At 42.1% G+C, this 17,255-nt stretch overlaps 1 protein-coding gene across 1 annotated transcript; it reads right to left on the reverse strand.

Moving 5' to 3' along the window:
• Nucleotides 1-13,591: 13,591 nt before the first annotated feature.
• LOC101530757 (large ribosomal subunit protein uL23-like) lies at nucleotides 13,592-14,108 on the reverse strand. Its single transcript, XM_036497993.2, has one exon. The coding sequence runs from the start codon at nucleotides 14,106-14,108 to the stop codon at nucleotides 13,635-13,637; it is 474 nt and encodes a 157-aa protein (XP_036353886.2). The 3' UTR covers nucleotides 13,592-13,634.
• Nucleotides 14,109-17,255: the final 3,147 nt, after the last annotated feature.

The raw sequence follows: 17,255 nt of genomic DNA on the forward strand, positions 1-17,255 counted from the left end.
TGTGCTGCAGCTGGGAGTCAGCCAGTGTGGCTCTAAAGTGGCTAATCCAACACCCTTGCCTGAAGCCCCCCTATCTCTCAAGGCTAATGGGAACCTCCTAGTCCTTCATGAAATGCGCTCCCTTCCCACCCCATCTCCCATCGTGAGGCTGAGGCTCACTGGCCACTGGCCTCCTTCTGTTCTCTCCTGCATCAAGAAGCTTGGTTGGCTACACCATCCCTCGATGATGGAAAACTCTAGGAAGATTTCTCTACCTTCCTGGCCAGTGGTGCTCTCCCTCCATTTACTTTGCTTGCCTCTGTGAAGGTCTCTGCATCCTTTTGGCTTCATTTTGTATTAGGAACCATGCCAATAACTCCATTTTAACTTAATTCTTTCTGTAAACATCCTGTTCCAAGGAAGGTCGCGTTCTGAGATGCAGCGGTATCATTTGTAAGGGGGCAGAGTTTCACCCAGGATGTGCTGAGAGCAGGTCCTCAGGAATAGATAAGTGGCCAAAGATGGCATCTTCTCAGTCACCTCTCTGGGGTTGTCTATGCACTCTCCTGGAGGACAAGCCCGAGCAAGGGTATCCAGAAGTCCTAGTGCTAAGTCTTTCTCCTCTCCTCAGGTTGGTTCCTAGAGATCTCATTCACCTGAAGGAAAATGAGGTAGAGGCAGATGGCCCTCCTCCCCTTCTCCAAACATAGTTTAAGTTTGGCTTTGGGACTAAATAGGTCTTTAGAGCTGTTTGCAGGGCCATCTCTCCTGGGGAGTCACAGGATTACTGTGTGTACTGGAAAGACCAATTACCTAGACACTGGGAGACTTGAGTACTCCCTGGTGCTGCACTTGGGGCCATCCCCAATTGGCTATGCCCTTGGGACTTAGGTCCTTCCAAGCTTGATGATATTGTTTCTGTAGTCAATTTTCCCTTTGGTTTTGGAAACAGCTATTACCAGCTAATGCATAGCAATATGTAAGACTTATTTATTTGTTTTTTTTAAAGACTTATTTATTTGAAAGGGAGAGCAACAGAGATAGGAGAAGAAGCAGAAAGTGATCTTCCATTCTTTGGTTCACTCTCTAAATGGCAGCCAGGTCACAGCCAGGTCATAGCCAGGTCTGGGCCATGTGGAAGCTAGGAACCAAGAACTCCACCCTGGTCTCCCATTGGGTGGCAGGGCCCAAGTTCTTGGGCCATCTTCTGCTGTGTTGACAGAGACGCTAGCAGGAAGCTGGGTGAGAAACTCAGTAGCTGGTGTGAACAAGTATGATGATATGAAATTCCAGCCTCAGAAGTGGGGGTTCCCCTTGCTGTCCCAATCCCCAGCTCTTGCTTAGATTTTTAGTAAAGATTTGCAGGGCTGGCATTGTGACACAGCACTTGGGCTATCTTCTGCTGCTTTCCTAGGCATATAAGCAAGACACTGGATTGGAAATGGAGCAGATGGGACTCGAGCCAGGGTTCACCTGCAAAGTGGGCAACACAGGTAGTATTTAACCTGCTGTGAACAATTCCACTTCCCACAGGTAAGTTTTTATTTAAATGAGTGAATACTATTCTTACCAAAGGATCTCTTGAAGGTCTTTTGGTTCTGTACAATCTTGAAAGTAACATGTCTTGTGAATTACAATTGCTCTCCCTGCAGAAACTAGTACATTCGTGGTAATGACCCACATCCGGACAAATGGTACTGTGTTGGTCATTTTCCTTCACTAATAATGAGAACTTTCCCCACAGTTTCAACAGACAGAGCCTCATTCAGTCTGAGTCTCTATGTGGAAGCGTCCAGGGATTGATGCTCAGGGCTGGGGGCCTGGAATTCAAGAAGCCTGTTGAGGAAGGGAGGGGGCAGAGCTGGCAGGGGGAAAAAGGTGGGGGTTCCCTTGCTGGACAGCTACTCCCACTGGAGAGTGTGAGCTGGGATGGGGGCAGACCAAACTAGGCAGGGCTACAACACCTGTGGGTCTCATGTGGACTAGATCAGGGAAAAGCCAGGCTGGGATGATTGATCATATTGGTGCAAACTACAATTAGAGTGAGTGAGGCTTGGTTGGGCTTAGTCGCAGCATCACCTGGCAGAAGCTGGCACTGGGGGCTAATTCTGTTATACCACAGAACTACCTGGAGAATGCATAATCCAGGAGTGAGAATGGCCTGGGAGGGAAACAGTGGGCTCCTCCCTCTTGGGTTACTACCCGCCATGGAAGGGCACGAAAACTAGAACAGGGGCTGGGGTGGCTAGACAGACAGACACCCAACAACATCCGTGAAGGCTGGATAGTTGAGCTGGTTAGATGGAGCTGGGCTTTAATACCCAATGACATCTATGAGAGCCGAATGAGATGTGGGAGAGACTGGACTAGTCTGCTGCACATACTAGCAAACCAGGGTAGGGGGCGGGCCTGGTGGGGGTTATTGTAGGTCGCTCCAACTAGACTGCAGCTCACACTGGTTTATGCGAGGGCTGAGAATGTGCTGGGCAGAACCAGGCTGGACTGCAGCACCCATTGGTTCTAGTGGAAGCCAGGGCTAGAAACAGAACCAACCCAGCAATTGCAAGCACCAGCTGATCGTGGTGATGGACTGTGCTGGGCCCTGTACTTGCTAGTACATACAAGAATCTGATCTGGGAACACCTCAGACAAAGTTTCTTTGGGGATCCCCCCCAATCAAACTGCCAGACTCAGAACCCTAACCATGAAAAGACAGAGGACAGAAAAGTCAATCAACCATCTCAGCTATATGTTGGCAGTGAAAAACTGGGCAAATGGAGACTCTATGATGGACTATGTCAATCAGTGGATTCTTCAAAGACCTCATAATGCTTGGAGTGGCGAGAATGGCAGCGATTCATAACTGTTGAACTATCCAAACCACTTGAGCAAGACCCTTGGAGCATGCCCTACATCCGGGACCTGGGGAGGGTGGGAAACTGGGTGGGCCTTCTCCCTTAAATATCCCTCTTTAAACATGAAGGAAACAGTATGGAAATGATAGTCTTACCCACTTTCCTATAGCCCTTGAACCTTTTTACCCTAATTAACTATGTAAATATTGTCAAAAATATAATAAAAAATGAAAAAAAAAGAAGCCTGTTGAGCAGTCACTTGGATGGCTTTCTCTCAGAGTCATTGGGTCTGGGGTGACTTTGAAAAGCAATTGTCAATGGAGGGCACCTAATTTCTGGGATCCTTGAAGCACAAGCTTGGTCTAATAAAGTCACAGGAAAAAAATATGTATGTGTTGAGAGAATCTGAAATCAAAATGGCCCTGCTTAAAGGACTGAAGGAGAGGAAGCCCCAGCTAATCAGCTGTATATTTAAAAGGGGCCAGTGTTGTGGCTCAGTGAGTTAAGCTCCCATTTGAGGTGCTACCCTCCCATATGAGTATCCATTCATGTCCTGGTTTTCCCCCAGCTCCCTGCTAACGTGCATGGGTAAACAGTGAAAAATGGTTCAAATGCTTGGACCCCTGCCACCCATGTGGAAGACCTGGATGAAGTTCCTGGCTTTAGCCTGGCCCAACTCTGGCCACTGTGGCCATTTAAGGAGTGAACCAGTAGAGGGATGATCTCTCTCTCCTTTTCTTTGCAAATTCCTACTTTTAAATAAACAAATATATAAATGAACATATTTTAGAAAGCATTAATCAGCACACTTTTTCATGTATAGCAAATTAAAGAACGGGGGAAAATAGTATGACAAAGTCTGGATGCTGTGTGAATTGATAATAACAGTGCAAAAAGTACATCTAGTCTGCTTTCCTCCTTTTAAAAAAATACTTTTATTTGAAAGTCTGAATTACAGAGAGAGAGAGAGAGAGAGAGAGAGAGAGAGAGAGAGAGAAGGAGAGACACACAGAGAGATCGTCCACCTGCTGTTTAACTCTGTGGATGGCTACAGTGACCAGGGCTGGAACAAGCAGAAATCTGGAGCCAGGAGCTTCATTCAGGTCCCCTAGGTAGGTGGCAGGGACCTGAACATTCTGCTTCTTTTTGGGTCCATTTTCCACTTTTCCTGGGCCATGAGCAGAGAGCTAGATTGGAAGTGGAGCAGCCAGGGCTCAAAATCAGCCACCAATGGATATTGGCACAGCAAGTGGTGGCTTTATGTACTGTGCCTTAAATTTGATCTGCTCTATTTTCTAAACTCAAATTGAGGGAAGCATGGATGGTGCTTCTTGGTGCAGCGTTCTGTTTAATATTGTTCAGCAACATCTTGTATTTTGTTTCTCCCTTCTTTTCCTTCCTCCCTCCTTCTCCCCCCATTCTTTTTTCTATCTTTCCTCCCTCCCTCCCTCCCTTCCTTATTCCTTCTTTCCTTCCAAAAACCTTTATTATGCACCCACTGGTTTTTAGGCATTCAGTGAAATTCTGAGACTAGAGAGGTGAATGAGGCCTATTGCTGACTCCAGGGAGCTCAGGGAAGGATTTAAATGTGAATCTACCCTGGAGGCATGGAGCAAGACTGCTTCACTGTTCCATCACCAACACCTGGAAAAGTGACAGGTACCATAGTGGACATTTCAAAAATGCCTACCGAGTGATTGAATGAAGTTATTGGCAATATCTTCATAAAGCAGTGGTCAGATTGAAGTGAGCTGCCCAATATATGTAATGGAATGGAAAATCTCAATAGATACAAAAAAATTATTCGTAGGGTAGAAATTTAATTCAGATTTGCAAGTCTGAAAAATAACCCAACAGAATCTATGCAAAAGGCTTCCTCACACTGTGCCGCAGCAGTGTTGTGGTCCTAGTATGTTGTCAGTGATGTCACCTAGTTCCAAGTTCCAGGGCAGAGTGTTCCTTAACACTTGCTAATGTTTCATTCAGGCTCAACTAATTGAAACAGCATTCTAGGGACATCAATTGTTCTAGTTACCTCTGAGAAAAGAACACCATGGTATGGGATGGCAGTCTGTATGAGGACATTTATGACACAGACTGTGTTTGTATTCTTATTGATTTGTGATAGCGCTTTTGAAATAGAAGCCATGAATTATGCGCAGCTGAACTGATTAGGAACTGCAAGGGAACTACGTTTAAAAGAATGGCCAAGGACTGTACAGTCAGCTGGCGCAGAGAGAGAATCTCTAACAAATTATTTGCAATGCTACCAGCCATGCTTGTGGCCTTGGAGGACGGTAAGGGGCATTTCTTGTGTGACTACAGCCATTGGTCAGAGGCCAACTGTGGGAGAGCACACGTGATCCACACGTGCCTGGAACTGGGGCTGTTGATAAGAGCGGCTGGAGGACCATGCTGTTCTGCACAGATGACTGTCCTTGGAGGGTCATTAAGTTCCTCTTATGAAACTGTGTCCTTTATTAACTGAGCACCATTCTTGTCACGTCACCACAGGGACAAGGCTTCACAGAGAATGTGATCAGGCTGTTCAACATCAGTGCCATGACAATTCCAGTTTGTCTCACAGCTTTATAGAGAAAAATTAACGTAATTGCTGCCCTGTGATAAAATAGTGACAATTACCTTTAGCTCTTGGGGTAGAGAGCTCCATAGATGAAGGACTGAAGTTGAAAGTTGCAATACAGGGGCTCCATGGAGTCTGGGCTTACCAACATATGATTTTTAATTTGACGCATTATGAAGGTTAACATTCCACAGCATGTGAAGACTTAAACAGTTATCAGGAATATTTCATGGTTTGCAACTTTCCAAATGGAGGAAGATATTCAGAAGAAAGTGGGGAAAGTGTACCAAAGAGAAATGTACAAATACATTCTATATATCATGCAAAAAGATTTTATAGCTTGGTGTTCCTAGCCTTCTCTTACTGGGACCTCTCAGGTGACAAACAAGTTGCTTGTCTGAAAAGATGGCTGAGGGCCCAGCATGGTAGCCTCGTGGTTTAAGTCCTGGCCTTGCATATGCTGGGATCCCATATGGGCCTGCTTTCCATCCACCTACCTACTGTGGCCTGGGAAAACAGTTGAGGATGGCCCAAAGCCTTGGGACCCTGCACTTGCATGGGAGACCTGAAAGAGGCTCCTAGCTCCTGGCTTCAGATTGGCTCAGCTCCAGCCCATTGTGGTTTCTTGGGGAGTGAGTCAATGGATGGAAGATATTCTTTTCTGTCTCTCCTCCTCTAGGTATATCTTACTTTCAAATAAAAATAAAATAGATCTTAGAAAAGAGAAAAGATGGTTGAAAAATCCAGAGCAGGAGATTCGTCTGAACATAAACTTCACCTGTAACAATTCTAAGTGGAAATGGTGATCTCACCCCCTTAACCCTAATCACCCTAATCAATTATGTAAAATCATTAAAAATTAATTAATAATATAAAATTCTTAAAGGATTCCTGTTTTTCTTTAGTTAATAATTTTTTTTTAAAAAAAGCACATTCTAACTTTTAAAAACAGTTACACCAAACAATGTGCATTTAGTCTATCAGTTCAAGACACCAGATCAAGACACCTTTGTGCCACACTGCAACATTTTGGTGAAATCCTGGGCCCTGGCTCCTGACTCTAGCTTCCTGCCAATGCAGACTCTGGGAGGCAGCAGAGATGGCTCAATTAATTGAGTCTATGCCATTTAAAAGAGAGACCTGCATTGAATTTCTGGCTCCTGATTTTGAACCTAGCCAGGTCCTGATTATTGTGGGCTTTGGGAGAGTGTCCCAGTGGATGATTTGTATCTGTTTCTGCCTCTGAAACAAACAAACAAATAATAACAAAAGCAAAAAATAGGCTGGAGATTTGGAAGATGTTTGGCCTGTGTTCTAAGACTGTTTCTCCTAGTATGCAATGTGGAAATATAATTCATTCATTCAATAAATATTTATTGTTTTCTGCATATGTTACCGGGACTGTGGTGGGAAGCAGAAGACCTGAATAGCCCTGTTGTTTACTCTTAGCCCAGTGAGGAAAAACCTTGAAAATCAACTCACAAAAAATATATAAATATTTTCAACTGGAGATCTGTTGTTATAAAAGAGAATTGTTAGGTAAGTTAAGCTGTCAGAAGATCCAGTTTAGGTTGGAGTGATTGTAGGGGTAATCGTATTTTAAGTTTTAAACTGAGATTTGGAGGTGGAAGTGTTGTTAGGCGTGTGTGTGTGTGTGTGTGGTGCGTGTGCTGGTGTTTGGCAAGGATGGGGAACAAGTACAAGGGAGATGGGAAGTATCTTGCACAAGAGGAATAACATAGGTTTGTGGGGAACTAAGAGAAAGCTGGGGTGGTTCCCCTGTGCGTCTGACGTGGAGGAGGGTCACATGATTGGTCAAACACTGGTCAGACACTGGTTTGAGGTCACATTGGAGAAGAACACAAGGACCCTGCCCTTTAAAGCTTTCTAGGCCATGTTGAGCTTCTGGAATTTTCTACTAAGGGTAGAAGTGTATTTGCCAATGACCTACAATGAGATGATGGAGCAAGACTTAGCAGTGCTTATCAGCAGTGGTTCACCTAAGAGAACAGTGATTAGAGTAAGACCTTGGGTGCACTGACCCTGAAATGGGATCATATTTCATCGTGTATTTCATAGTTTATCAAATCTGGTGATAGCGCTTTATCTAACAAGGTTGTGAGAATGGCAGGCAGTCATGTCGGGAAATACGTGCACAGATTGGACCCTCCAAAGTGTCAGCACCATGAGCATTTTCCCAAGCTTGGACAAGGCAAAGCCAGTGAGCAGAGAGGGTCCCAGCTAAAAGAGCAATGTGAAGACAGTTATGGACCCCAAGTGCTGCCTAATAGACTCTCCCTGCAAGTTGTTTCCTCTTATTCCTCAGCCCAAGCAATATGTGGAGTCCTAAATAGACTGGATGTTTTTGCCAAGTTTGAAAGAAGTTTTCCAATATATTTCTTTGGACAGAATAAGTGAAAATGCTAAGCTGCAAACATCTTTGACTTCCCAAAGGACGCCTGTGGTTCTGCCCACATCCGCAGAGCGTTGTATTGGGATTTTGTTTGTGATTAGTTTCCTAACAATAATCCCTAGGAGCATGTACTTTGTGAGATATTTTTGGTGTGTAATCCAACATGTTTTGTATTTCACCTGAGAAGTGAGTTTTTTTAACTGTTAAAATTTGGTATAGAAAGCATAAGCATAATTGGTTTAAAATTTACAACCCAAGCAACTAGGGAAAACCTTGTAGATTAACAGAGAAAAGGACTATGATTTCAAATTCTGGTGTTATTATTTTGACCATCCAATGTATGTTTAAGAAGGAAATCACACCAATGCTTATTTATAGACCACAAGATGTTTTATATGATCTACTGTTTACAGGTGTGCTTGGTCAAAAGAGTAATAAATTCTTGGCTTTCAATAAATATTACTGTTCACAACCATGCCTGCTGCAGAATGAATATGAGTGGGTTAGAGAGATATTGTTTCAGGAGACTGAAAATGTGTGTGGAAATGCACTGGAATGCACAGCATCTATGAACCCCATATGTTCCTTAATAGGTAACCCACAGCCTCCAGTCCTAATGCAGTAACTGAATTACTTATTGCATATCTTGCTTCACTCTCCTTTCTCTGTCTCATTTGCTTAATGTTAAGGGTAGTCACTGTGGCATATTGGGTTAAATCATCACCTGCAATGCTGATATTCCGTATGGGCTACTCCACTTCTGATCTAGCTCCCTACTGATGTGCCTGGAAAAATGGCAAAGGAGAGCCCAAGCAACTGGGCCCCTTCCGTCGTGTGGGAGACCTGGAAGAAGCTCCTAGCTCCTGGCTTTGACCTGGTCCAGTCTTGGCTGTTGTGACCATTTAGGGAGTAAACCATTCTCTCCCTCTCTTACTCTCTGTCACACTCCATTTTGAATAAGTAAAAATAAACCTTTTAAAAAATAGTAAGATGAGAAGATGAGAAAATAATAATCTGCTTGATGGATTGAATTATAGCCACAAGGAAAAATGATTATAAAGCTATTTGGCAATTGTGGTCTGGGTTGAAAGAGCTGAGCAATATGGGGCTTGAACAGATGTTTCTCAGCCCCTGTTTGCCACAGGATTGTGAAGTAAGGGCTGTCAACAGCACATCCAGGCAGCACTTTACCCCTTGTTGGTCTTGGAGCTTGAAGATTGGACACAGCCGGCTTGACTAGATAGTCTAATCATAAAAGGTACAATAAACAGGACCACTACACACACTTATTGCATAAACATGTGGTCATTCAGGACTGTCCCTTGGGTCCCACATGGAAAATCTCAATGATGCTATACTACACTGTAAGGAAAATGTATACCACTCAACTTAGAAAGCAACTTTCAGGTGAGAGGCAGAGATTCTGATACCATGGAGAACCCAAATGCTTGCTGCCATGTTCTGAGTGTTGCAGAATTCTTTGCAGTTACTTCAGATTGCACTTAAACAACATGCTAATCTTCTCCTATCCAAGTACTAACCAGGCCCGACCCTGCTTAGCTTCCGAGATCAGACGAGATCGGGCGTGTTCAGGGTGGTATGGCCATAGACGATGCTAATCTTCTAAGAAATGACTTTGGAAGGATTGGTCCAAGGTTTTTTTAGTTAATACCTTAGAAATAGTGCTAATAAAGATGGAAAAAAGTTGGTTTTGCCTTTGCTAAGCACTATGTTATTGAGAGATTTGTGTAGTGATCTCTTTGAATTTTCCAATTTCTGTTGGTACTTTCTTTGGTGTTATGGTTAAAGTGAATTAGGGTATTATGAAAATGGAAGCTGCTTTTTAATTTCTCTACTTTATAAAGAATGTCACATTATGCAAAGATTCTGTGCAATCTCTCAACCATTTGCAAAAGCCTGAAAAATAAAGAAGTTTGGAGAACATCACAGTGTTTAGTTTTATGACAAAGTGGGAGTTTCTGGTATGGTTACAATCAAGACAAGAAACTTGTAAAGAAAACACTTGGCAAAAATTAACTTTGCAAAGTCTGTCTGTATGTTAAAGTTCACACATGTTAATAAATCATTTCAGATGAAATCCAAAATTCTGTTAGTAATAAAAAGAGAAAAAGGAGGGACTTGAGACTATCTAGCAGCTGAGTCATGTTGGAGTTAGATATTAGTTTTCAAGATACCACTGAGATGCTCCCATCTTCTGGCCTTGCTCCCACTGGCTGCTTTTACTTGAATGCCCCTCCTGGGACAGAGAGAAAACTGGAAGAAAGGGTGGACATTTCAAACTGTTTCTTTGGACTCTGGCAGAGAAACAAACTCTCAGCAAGTCAAGAAAAGCCTTTTTGCTCTGAGCCGTGACCAGCACTAGGCACCTAATAAATTTTATTTGCCAAAAGAATAGACCTCATTCACAAGTGCTTTTTTGTTGATATGTTTATATCATGGTGTTTGAGAATCTAAACTCAGTGTCCAACTGTGGGGATTAACTTCAATTAATCAATTTTGCAAGGCTTCAAAGGATTAAATTTTTTTTTAATTCAGGGAAAACATAGCACTGTTATTTGTAGCCTGATTCATTTTAATTCCATAGACCATGTTTTCAGTAAGGAATCATGTGGGGAATTGTAGATTTTCCTCAACTTGGGCTTCTCTCTTTTCTACTTTTCCTTAGGTCACTTGTATGTTGTTAAAATCTATTAAAAAGAGGAAAGTTTGCTTAGTGTTTTTCTTTATTATTTTAAGATCTTATTTATTTATTTATTTATTTGCAAAGCAGAGTTATAGAGAGGATAGTGCTTTGTGAATTTAGGAGTTCTAGTGAGTAGATGAGAAAACTCTTAAGTTTATTTAGTTACATTATTTAAGGAGTTTTTACACACACATACACACAAATGGACATACACACACACACCCCTTTTCACTTTTTAGAAGATTTATTTATATTTATTGGAAAGTCAGATATGCAGAGAGGAGGAAAGACAGAGAGGATGATCTTCCATCCACTGATCTACTCCTCAAGCAGCCGCAACAGCCGGAGCTGAGCTGATCCACAGCCAGGAGCCAGGAGCTTCTTCCAGGTCTCCCATGCAGATGCAGGGTCCCAAGGATTTGGCCCATGCTCAACTGCTTTCCTATGCCACAAGCAGGGAGTTGGATGGGAAGTGGGCTGCCAGGATTGGAATCGGTGCCCATATGGGATCCCAGCATATTCAAGGTGAGGACTGTAGCCACTAGGCCACCACTCTGGGCCCTGTTTTGCTTGTTTTATTTATTTTTTTAAAGATTTATTTATTTTTAGTGGAAAGTCAGATACACAGAGAGGAAGAGAGACAGAGAGGAAGATCTTCTGTCCGATGATTCACTCCACAAGTGACCGCAACAGCCGGTTCTGTGCCAATCCGAAGCCAGGAGCCTGGAGCGTCTTCCGGGTCTCTCACATGGGTGCAGGGCCCCAAGGCATTGAGCCATCCTTGACTGCTTTCCCAGGCCACAAGCAGGGAGCTGGATGGGAAGTGGGGCCATCGGGATTAGAACTGGTGCCCACATGGGATCCTGGCGTGTTCAGGGCGAGGACTTTATGCTCTAGGCCACACTGCTGGGTCCTTGTTTGTTTTAAAGATTTAACATTTTAAAGATTTTTTTTTCAAGATTTAAAATTTTAAAAATTTAAAAGATTTTTAGAAAAATTTGTATTTGAAAATGAAATAAAATTCTTCCACAATAAAGAGTAGCTCCAAGAATTCACCTCTTCTAAACCTGCCTTAAAAATGATACTCAAAAATGTTCTCATGAAAGAAAAAAGGAATAGAGACTACCAAAACCAAAGGCAAATTTGGACAGCATCCCATTAAAAGGCTAGCAGAAGACAAAATAAAAGAACAAACCATCGCTAAAAACAGGACCAAATTGCCACCTATCCATAATAACTCTGAATATAAATGGCTTAAACTCATCAGTCAAATGCCATAGATTAGAGGACTGAATCAAAAAGCAAAATCCCATCTGCTGCTTACAGGAGACTCATCTTACCAAGGAAGATCAGAGGAAACTTGGAGTGAAAGAATCGAAAAAGATATTCCAAGCAAATGGTAAGGAAAATGTCTGGGTGTAGCCATTTCTATATCAGATGACAAAGACATTGATGTGAAGAACATCAAAAGAAATGAAGAAGGACACCACATAATGATCAATGGATCCATTCAGCAAGAGGAGATCACCACAATACATGTATATGTGCCAAATGCCAAAGCATCTAGCTACATGAGACAAATATTAATGGATTTAAAGGGAGAAATAGACTCCAATACAATCACAGTGGGGACATTAATACCCCATTAACATCACTGGACTGAAAAGAGACAGAAACTCAGCAAAGAAACAACAGAACTTACCCAAACTCTAGAGCAAATGGATTTAGTTGATATCTACCAAACCTTTCATCCTACAGAAAGAGAATACACCTTTTTTTTATCAGTACATGGAACCTTCTCCAGAATTGACCATGTTATAGACCACAAAAGAAGCCTCAGCAAATTTTAAAAAAAACAAAATTATACCGTGCATCTTCTCAGACCATCATGGAATGAAACTAGAGACCAAGAAGTTGAAACACCAAGGGAGACTTGCAAACACATGGGGACTGAATAATTTATTACTAAATTAGCAATGGGTTAGAGATGAAATCAAAGGGGAACTTTTTTTTTTTTAACAAAGTCAGATATACAGAGAGGAGGAGAGACAGAGAGGAAGATCTTCCGTCTGATGATTCACTCCCCAAGTGAGCCGCAACGGCCGGTGCTGCGCCCATCCGATGCCGGGAACCAGGAACTTCTTCCGGGTCTCCCACACGGGTGCAGTGTCCCAATGCTTTGGGCCGTCCTCGACTGCTTTCCCAGGCCACAAGCAGGGAGCTGGATGGGAAGTGGAGCTGCCGGGATTAGAACCGGCACCCATATGGGATCCTGGGGTTTTCAAGGCAAGGACTTTAGCCACCAGGCTAGGCCATGCCGCCGGGCCCCAAAGGGGAAATTTGAAAAGCACTTGAAACAAATGAAAGCATCAGTACAACATATAAAAACTTAAGTAACACAATCAAGGCAGAGTTAAGAGGAAAATTCATCTCAATAGTGTTTATGTTAAAAAATCAGAAAAGCGCCAAGTGAATGAGCTAACTTTACAGTTGAAGGCACTGGAAAAACAACAGCAAAGTAACCCCAATATTAGTAGGAAAAAAGGTATAATCAAAATAAAGGAGGAAATAAACCAAATAGAGACCAAAAGAACTATACATAAGATCAATGAATCAAAGAGCTGGTTCTTTGAGAAAATCAACAAAATAGAAGCCCTATGAGCCCAACTAACCAAAAAAGGGAGGTAGAAAAAAACTCACGAATATCATCAGAGATGAGAAAGGAAATAAAACAACAGATACCTTGAAAATACAGAGAATCATCAGAAACTATGTGCAAACAAATCAAAAGAGCTAGAAGAGATGAACAGATTTTTGGACACATATAATCCACCAACATTGAATCAAGAAGCAATTAACAATCTAAATAGACCTATAACATCCACTGATATTGAATCAGTAATTAAAGCTCTCCCAACCAAGAAAAGTTCTGGACCAGATGGTCTCACTGATGAATTCTACCAAACATTTCAAGAGGAACTTACCTCAATCCTCCACAAGCTTTTCCAAACAATAGAAAGAGAGGCAATCCTTCCAAACTTTCTTTTTTTTTTTTTTATGATGAAAAACATATATTAGAATTAGAGAGCTGGATGCAGTTTAGATGATCCCAATTTTGTTGGCAACATCCAGAGCATTATAATCAGGAGCCAACCACACGTATGCCTTCTTTTCTCCATCGGGCCTAATCAGGGTATTGACTATCGCCACACCAATGTCATAGAGCTTCTTCATGGCTTGTTTGATCTGGTGCTTGTTGGCCTTGACATCCATAATGAACACCAGTGTTTTGTTGTCTTCCATCTTCTTCACAGCAGACTCTGTGATCAGGAGGAGCTTCATGACAGCATAGTGGTCAAGCTTACTCCTCCTGGGGACACCCTTCCAGGGGTATTTGGGATGCTGGCGCAGGCACTGCATCTTGGGCCTCCGGAAGGTGGGGGATGTATGGATCTTCTTCTTGTGGCTGTGGACACCTTTCAGCACTGCCTTCTTGGCCTTCAGGGCCTTGGCTTTGGCTTCGGCTTCGGCTTTGGGAGGGGCAGGAGCTTCCTTCTTGGCTTTTGGGGTCATCTTGGTGAAAAGCCAAACTCTTTCTATGAAGCAAATATCACCTTATTACCCAAAGTCAGATAGCGAAACTACAGACCAATAACCTTGATAAACATAGATGCAAATATCCTCAACAAAATACTAGCCAACAAGATCCAACAGTACATCAGGCATAGCATTTGCCCGGACAAGTGGGATTCATCCAAGGCATGCAGGGATGGTTCAACATCCACAAACCCATTGATGTGATACATCACATCAACAAATTGAAAAATAAAAACCATATGATCCTCTCAAAAGATGCAGAGAAGGCATTTGATAAAATTCAACACCACTTCATGCTGAAAACCCTAAGCTAGACAGGTATAGAAGCAACATCCAAAACATGATCAAAGCAATTTATGAAAAACCCAGTGCCAACATCATACTAAATGGGAAAAGAGTGGAAGCCTTCCCACTAAAATCTGGAACTAGACAGGGATGTCCAATGTCATCACTACTTTTCAATATAGTATTGGAAGTCTTTGCCAGATGTATTAGCCAATAAAAAGGAATTAAAGGAATCCAAACTGGAAATGAGGAACTGAAATTATCTCTATTTGCAGATGACATGATTCTCTACATAGAAAAGCCAAAAGACTCAGTCAAGAGACTATTGGAACTTATAAGAGACTTTGGTAGTAAAGCACATACAAAATTAATGAACACAAATCAATGGCACTAGTATACACAAATAATTCCATGGCTGAGAAAGAAATTGTAAGTATAGCCACCTTTAAAATAGCGGAGAGGAATTTTAAATACGTAGGAATTAAGCTACCTAAATATGTGGAAGACCTTTGTGATGAAAACTATAAAACATTTAAAAAGAAAAGAAAACATTGAAAAATGGAGAAACCCGGCCTGGCAGCGGGGCCTAGAGGCTAAAGTCCTTGCCTTGAATGTGCTGGGATCCCATATTGGCACTGGTTCTAATCCCGATGGCCCCATTTCCCATCCAGCTCCCTGCTGTGGCCTGGGAAAGCAGTTGAGGACGGCTCAATGCATTGGGATCCTGCACCTGTGTGGGACTAAATGGTACTAGTGTGATGCAAAATCGTGACAGTGGGAGAAGTTGTTGAATTCTACGTTTATGCTGAAGGTAAACTCAAGAAATTCTACTGAAGGCCTTGATGTGGGGCGTGAGAGAGAAAAAAAATCCTCAAGATGAGCTGAGACTTTTGTTTGAGGGGAACTTGAAAAATAGTGTCATTGTCAACCTATATGGGGAAGTTTGGGGAGGAAATATATCTCTGTTTTTGATGGTTGTAATGCAAAGAGGTTCTTTCTGAAATGTCTATTGATCAATAGAAATCTGGGTCTACAAGTTAAAAGAGTCATCCAGATTACAAATATTAATTTGGAAATCATCAATGCAGATGTTATTTAATACTGTAAGACTAAACGAGCTCATCCAGATGGTGAATGACACTGAAGCTAGTGGTAGTTCAAGGGCCATGTGGAAGGAGAGAAAGCAAGGAAGAACCGGCCCCTCTTAGAAATCCTTTAGCCTCACATACAAAAACAATTGAGAGGGGACAGCAGGAAAGACAGGAGACCCAACAGGTTAAGTGTGACATCCTAAAGGCAAGTGAAGTCGATCAGACAGATGGAGAGAAGGATGGTGTGGAGCAGTTCAGCTTCCTTCCTCATCCTATGGGTCTGTTATCATAGGAGAAAAATAGACTTCATTATTCTGAGTCCACTGAAGTGTTCATCCTCTTTGACACAACAGTCTCAAATTTTTATCCTAAAAGCAGTCAAGTGGAAAGTAGTGTCTTCAGATAGTTCTCTAGCATAATCAAAATGAACATTTGTAAACATTTTCAGATACTAATTTTCAAAGATGGTGTGTGTGTGTGTGTGTGTGTTTGGAAGGGTTTACATATTGTAATGATTTTTTGAAAAACACATTGCAGTTAATTCTAACACTTGAACTTACAAAAGAGCTTGTTTCTGGATAAATAAACAGAATTTACTTACATATCTAACTGGCGCATCTAGCTTTATTTTCTCGAGTACTATTCGGAGGGGGGAATTGAAATGGTGAGAAGGAGAGATGGTTTATTTCAGGAGCCCTTTTAGAAGGTGGCTGACCTTCATTATTATGTGTGTTTGTGGTACTGAATTTTTTTATTTCAAGGGCAAAAGGGTCAACTTCCTCCTTAAGTTCTAATAGTTCTGCTTGAAGGAAATGAACAAGGAGATATGAACTCATTTTGAAACCCATGAATATGTTATGTAGCTTTCAAATGTTGTTTCTCTGCCAAGATATTTCACAGTGGGCATATATTCCTAAGTTATAGGGTAAATATTACATGAGGAAACTGCTCTGAGATTTTTAGACAAGGTCGTTTTTTTTTTTTTTTAAGATTTATTTATTTTATTACAAAGTCAGATATACAGAGAGGAGGAGAGACAGAGAGGAAGATCTTTCGTCCGATGATTCACTCCCCAAGTGAGCTGCAACGGGCCGGTGCGTGCCGATCTGATGCCAGGAACCAGGAACCTCTTCCGGGTCTCCCACGCGGGTGCAGTGTCCCAAAGCATTGGGCCATCCCCGACTGCTTTCCCAGGCCACAAGCAGGGAGCTGGATGGGAAGTGGAGCTGCTGGGATTAGAACCGGCGCCCATATGGGATCCCGGGGCATTCAAGGCGAGGACTTTAGCTGCTAGGCCACGCCACCGGGCCCTAGACAAGGTCTTTTTGTCATCTTCCCTTTTCTCCTTCTTCCTATTATCATCTTTTAACCTGCAAATGATGAGGAACTTTGTCTCCATTTTATAGCAGTGATGACTTTAAGCAAATAATATTTGGAATGGTCTCAGTGTTTTGTTGGATGCAAATGTTACTAAAAGCATTTGTTTGAAGATGACAGAGAATGCAACAGCAGTGAAAACAAAACAGACTGAAGTTGATCATGCAAAGTTCATTTCATCACATGTTATGAGCCACACCTTGAGATCTGGCCAAGCTGGAAAAATTCTCAGAGAAAGAGGAGAATAAAAAGTACACTGATTAGTAATAGCAGATTGCCAAGTTTTTTAACCTCCTACATAAGAACTGAATTAAGTTTCCAGCGCTTGAATGACATCTTATGTCATAAGCCAGACACATGGGTTTCAGCA

This window comes from Ochotona princeps, chromosome 7 (genome assembly GCF_030435755.1).
Source record: "Ochotona princeps isolate mOchPri1 chromosome 7, mOchPri1.hap1, whole genome shotgun sequence".
NCBI classification, from domain to species: domain Eukaryota; kingdom Metazoa; phylum Chordata; class Mammalia; order Lagomorpha; family Ochotonidae; genus Ochotona; species Ochotona princeps.

Bases quoted from the DNA above. Each gene is read 5' to 3' on its own strand.
- LOC101530757 (XM_036497993.2), bottom strand. From the start codon at position 14,108: ATGACCCCAAAAGCCAAGAAGGAAGCTCCTGCCCCTCCCAAAGCCGAA.